This window comes from Orycteropus afer, unplaced genomic scaffold (genome assembly GCF_000298275.1).
Source record: "Orycteropus afer afer isolate SDZICR_OR568_19922 unplaced genomic scaffold, OryAfe1.0 scaffold00387, whole genome shotgun sequence".
Classification (NCBI taxonomy): Eukaryota; Metazoa; Chordata; class Mammalia; order Tubulidentata; family Orycteropodidae; genus Orycteropus; species Orycteropus afer.
In genome coordinates, this window is record NW_006921974.1 from 1,747,101 (window position 1) to 1,752,507 (window position 5,407).

Below are 5,407 nucleotides of genomic sequence, written 5' to 3' on the forward strand. Positions count from 1 at the left end.
GTATTGGAGTAGAGTTGGTCAGAGCCTTGGGATGCCTCATCTTCCTTCTGAGGAGTGGCTGGTGGGTTTGAACCACTAGCCTTCTGGTTAGCAGTCAAATACCTTAGGCACTGTGCCACTAGTTTATTTGCATGGAAGAGCTGGTTTCTGCAGGAGCTGGAGGGTGTGTTTTTAATTGACAAGAGGCCAAGGGAACATGATTTCTGGGAGTTCCCCAGGGACAAAATTTCTTTTTAGAATTCCAGTGGTGAGGTAAGGGCATTTCTGTGCGCTCTTCCTCTGTAAAGTGAGCCGGCCCTCGAAATGATCAAGATCTCAGCCCTCTCTCACACATTACACAGGCTGACAAAAATTTCTCTGGTTGCCTGTGAGCTGAATTGTAGTGCCTGAGGTTTGTAGATCTTAAAACTTTCTAGAGATGTAAACAGTAACCCACTCCAAGGAAGAGAACAGAATTGTGTTCAAACTTGCTTTAAGGGTGTTTCCCCAGCCAACACACTAACACGGTTGCCTGTGTCACTGCCAAAGCCTGCCCACACACTTTCTCACTTTAGAAGATGCTTCTGCTCTCCATTAATGTGGAGTAGATACACAGCTACATAGCAGAGAGAAGACACTGATTTTGCAAACAGCTCTCAATTATCCACTTGAATGGAGGGAGGAGTCAGTAACATGGAAGATGGAAAAACATTTACTCCACCCCTTGACCCATGTTGCACTCATAAGATACACATCACAGTCCTGCTTGGGAACTAATGAGAAATGGTGACTCCCTTTAGCAGTGATTTGACCTGCTGAGACCAGTGCCCCATCCTGGACAAGATTAACTTAAACTCTTGAAGGGCTACACATGCCACCATGTTATAAAAATGGTATCAACTCATTTCTGCATTGTGTTGTTTGCACAACACACACACACACACACAAGCAAACAAACAAAAACCCCCAATATCCTCTGCTCGGTCTTTCATGATTTCTGTGCACTGTTGGGTTTTTACCTTTAGCCTGCAGGGCTGATGGGAAATGAATACCCTTTGTGTCTGCATGAGAACTCCTTAGTAAGGTTGGAATCTGCAAGAATCCTCACAACCTTTACAAACCTTTTGTGATCCAACACATTCCTGTCACAGAAAGCAGAATCCTGTTTAGCCTTGTCTGTAGGCCATTTTGTATTTTGGGTATTATTCTTTCTTTTTTAAAATCAATAAACTATTGTTTCAACTCTTCTATAGGTTTGATGTTCTCAAATTAAAGAGTTGAGGGAAATGGCGCAAGTAATACCTATTATAAGAATTTTGTAGTATATAGGGTAGAAAGTGAAGAGTTCCCATTTATCTCTTAATACTACTCCCGTCCCCTCTCCTACCACAGTTAACAATTTCTGTGAATCTTTCCAGATTAATTTCTTTGCATTTACAAACATATGTACATATATCACTGTTTAGGTCTTTTAAAAAAATTTAACAGGATCATACTATATTAATATATCTCTGGGACTTTTTTTAATCTTTATTATAATCTGGGTGAAAGTTTACAGAGATAATTCATTTTCCATACAACAGTTCATACACATTTTGTTTCATAACATTGATTGCAATCCCCACAATGTAACAGCTCTCTTCCCACTTCCTCCCTATGATTAGCTTTTCCCTGTGTCCTTCTTTCCCATGCACTGCTGCCCACTGAGCAATCTCCCTGTGCAAATACTGCCCTTCTGATCTCCCAGGATTGATCATTGTAGGGAGTATATCTACCTGGTGTAAATGTCCACCCTGTATGCCTATCTATTGCTTGGCCGGAAGCCATGGGAGTAAGTTCAAGTCCAGGCCTGAAGGGTGACTAGGAGCCATAGTCTCAGGGGTCTCCCCCGGCTCTATCAGACCAGCAAACCTGGTCTTTTTTTTTTATGATTTTGAGTTTTGTTCCACATTGTTCTCCTACTCTATTCAGGATCCCCTATACTGATCCATTTCTCAGTGGTTGACAGTGGTATCTAGTTCTGGTCTCAGGGTCATGTAGGCTGAGGTTTGTATGGTCGTCCACTAGTCCCTTGGATGAATTGTTTCCATGTGTCTTTTGTTTTCTTCATTCTTCTTTGCTCTGGTTGAGGAGAGACCAATTGTTGTATCCACATGGCTGCTTGCAAGCTTTTAAGACCCCAGTCACTACTCACCAGAGTAGAATGTAGAACAGTGTTTTTATATAGTATGTTATGCCAACTGAGCTTAATGTGGGACTTGTATTTTTAAATTAAACGATTATAGGTCTACTTTATCCTTTATAATACTCAATGTCATCGAGTCGGTCCCGACTCATAGCGGCCCCTCCTTGGGTTTCTGAGGCAGTATCACTACGGAAGTAGATTGCCCAACCTTCCTTCTGAGGAGTAGCTGATGGGTTTGAACCGCCAGCCTTCTGGTTAGCAGTCAAGTGTCTTAGGCACTATGCCACCAGATGCACGTTATTCCATGGTATGGCTGTACTTTAGCTTGTTTAACCATTCACCTAGTGATGAATGTTTCTAATTTGTGTTTTTCAACAGAACCCAACTCTCCCGGCACTGAACTGTTCTGTAGAAAATGCCCATCCAACTGTTTCTTACTATGCCCGTCCCCAAGTGGCATCCTACAATACCTACTACCATAGTCCTCCTCACCTGCCACCATATTCCGCTTATGACTTTCAGGTATGTTTTAAAAGCAGAAGAACTTTCCATCACCCTTGCTCTCTTGTTCTCTCCCTAAATTCAATTGCAAAGCCTTATCATTCTCTTCATAGTATGTATGAGGGAGCCAGGCTATCTGTCCCTGGTGGACAGCCTATGAATACCTATGACTAGCTCAAAGACTACATAGGCAGAGGATGGCTGGGGAAATGGAGAGAGTGAGAAAGGCATGAAAAGAGAAGAAACAGAGAAATGGAAGAAAAAGGAGAGAAGGAAGTAGGATGAAAGTGTCCCGTATTGCCTAGACCAACACCAAGAAGATGACTTATCTGGGAAATGGAAGCTCATTAGTACACCATCATGGACCCCTCTCCAACATCAGCTTTTGGCATTTTTATGCCACAGGGAGAGAGGCCTAATCCTACTCTCCTTAGCACAAGAGCATTCTGAACCACACAGGGGTTTCATTCAAACCTGTCATGAGGTAGAAGTCTCTTTCTTTCATTTTCTCTAGACTTCCTAACTAGGACTATGTGGAGAAAATATGTTTTTTTATAACAACCCCTCCTTTTTGTCCTATTATAACATAGGTCAGAAATAGTGTTAACCAAATTTATACATTCCCCATTTCCTTTTGAACTGAGATTAAGTGCAGAAAAACAACCCAAAAAGGCACTTAATTAAATGAGATTAATCATGCACAGAGCACTAAACTAGGCACTTTGGGAAAACAAATAAAATGGTCCTTTAAGTGTTTATTGTGATTATAAGCCCTTGACCACAAAAGAGTGGCATCACACTGAAATCTGGTTAATTCAAATTACAGGAACCAAAGGAAATACCTTTGAAAGAAGGGAAACTCATAGCAAGTTTGCTTCTGTTGACTAAGAGGTCATGGATGCTCCAAGGGGAAAGAAAAACATGCCTATTTGGGGTATTTCCAATGAACCAGTCACATTAGGGACACAAAACTCTTGGGAAACCTATTTTCACCTTCATATTAGCAAAATAATTGAAACTGGAAAACCCTATTTAGTTGAATAAAGTGTAGTTTTGCTTTGATTTAGATATTGTTTGGGGAGGTCTCGGGCTCTCTATTGCACCACATAGTGTGAACATGACTTATTACCTATTAATAGAAAAAGGAGGTGTCCATTAAAGCTTCAAAAAAAATAATGTTACAACTTGCTTGGAAGTCTACTGTATAAACAGGTAGATGACTCAGGGAACTTGTGACACATATAGGTGGTATAGCCTGGAAAACACAAATATGTTCAAGAAGGGTGTAGATAATTTCAGGAGTGACAGAGGCACTAAGAAGTCCTTTAAGAGACTGTGGGGATGTTGATGCTAACGCAAGGAGGATCACCATTCTCTTGGGGCCCCTATAATAAAAAGTCATTCTGGGATAGAGGCACTACACATGGGTCCAGCCCAAGAGGCCTCCTCCACTCTTATGTTGAGGTGAACTATATTAATTTTAGGATTTTTTACTTTATCATGAACCCTTTAAGTAGCAACACTACTCTCCCTGATGATGATTGCTGCAAACTCTAAAATAGGAAGCCCCTCTTATAGGAGCCATCTCTCTATCCATTATTCTCATTCAAACTCTACTTCAAGGATGAAAACAATATTGACAATGCCAACCATGACTAAGGGTGTTGGTTTCAGTTCAACCGTTATTTACTCTGTGTTCCCATGTGCCAGGCACTGTGCTAGGAGCTGGGATATAGAGTGAATGATACATAGACCCTGCATCAAGAGATCAGTCTGGAGACTTGGTGGTGGCAGGAGACAGCAGTGGGAAGAAAAAAGTAAATGGACTGTTACCCAGAGAGTTATGGAAATTCAAAAACAGGGTACCTAACCCAGCAAAGGGATCCAGGGCTATCTACCTAGCCAAAACCTACACGATGGACATACAGCAGGGAATTCAGGGATTTGTGAAAGCCTCTACTTTTTAATAACACCTATTATGCATTGAGCACTTAACTGTGTACCAAACCTGTGTTAAGCCCTTTACATATGTCACCTCATTTAGTCCTCTGAGGGAAGTACTATCGTCTTTGCCATTTTAAAGATGAGATTACCAAGTCACAGAGGATAAGTGACTTCCCCAAGGTCAGAAGTAGCAAGCGCAGGAGCAAGGATTTATATCCAGGTCTGTCTAACTCCAGAGCCCATACCTATAATTCTTATATTATCTCTAAAGATTGGCTTGAAGGATTTTTTTGGAGAAGTTATGAGTATGAGTATAGCCCAGATTTCTTTCCCTATTACTTTTAGAATATTTTAAAAATCTTATACTTTCTATTGGTTTAAATCATGGACTCCCTAATTATGACCTCAGGAAGAGTCTACCATTACTCTTTCTTAATAACTAAATTACTAGATTTTTCTTCACTGAAAAGGGATTCCATTCTTTCACGCAGTTTTGGTTACCTAGTGCTGCTCTATAAGAAATATCACAAATAGGATGGCTTGAGCAAACAGGAGTTTATTCTCTTACAATTATGGAGGCTTTAAGTCTGAGTTCAGAGTGCCAGGCTCTAGGGGCTGAGTGAAAGCCCCTCGACCTTGGGCTTCAGCTCTGCCTCTTGCTCCTGGCCCACTGAAGCTGGAGGCTTTTCTTCACTCAGGCAGCTGCTAGCTGCTGACACTGACAAACCCAAGGTTGACAAGTGAAAAGGCACAGTCCCAATATTACCAAACCACATGGCAGGCCATTGATTCAAGTCC

The 5,407-nt window shown here is 41.3% G+C and overlaps 1 protein-coding gene across 1 annotated transcript in view; it reads left to right on the forward strand.

The window, feature by feature from the left end:
• Positions 1–5,407, forward strand: part of TMEM255A (transmembrane protein 255A) — a 63,285-nt gene that overhangs the window by 51,941 nt on the left and 5,937 nt on the right. The window contains exon 9 of the mRNA XM_007953324.2: positions 2,543–2,686. Within this exon, the coding sequence (XP_007951515.1) occupies positions 2,543–2,686 (144 nt within the window). The remainder of the gene's footprint in view (positions 1–2,542; positions 2,687–5,407) is intronic.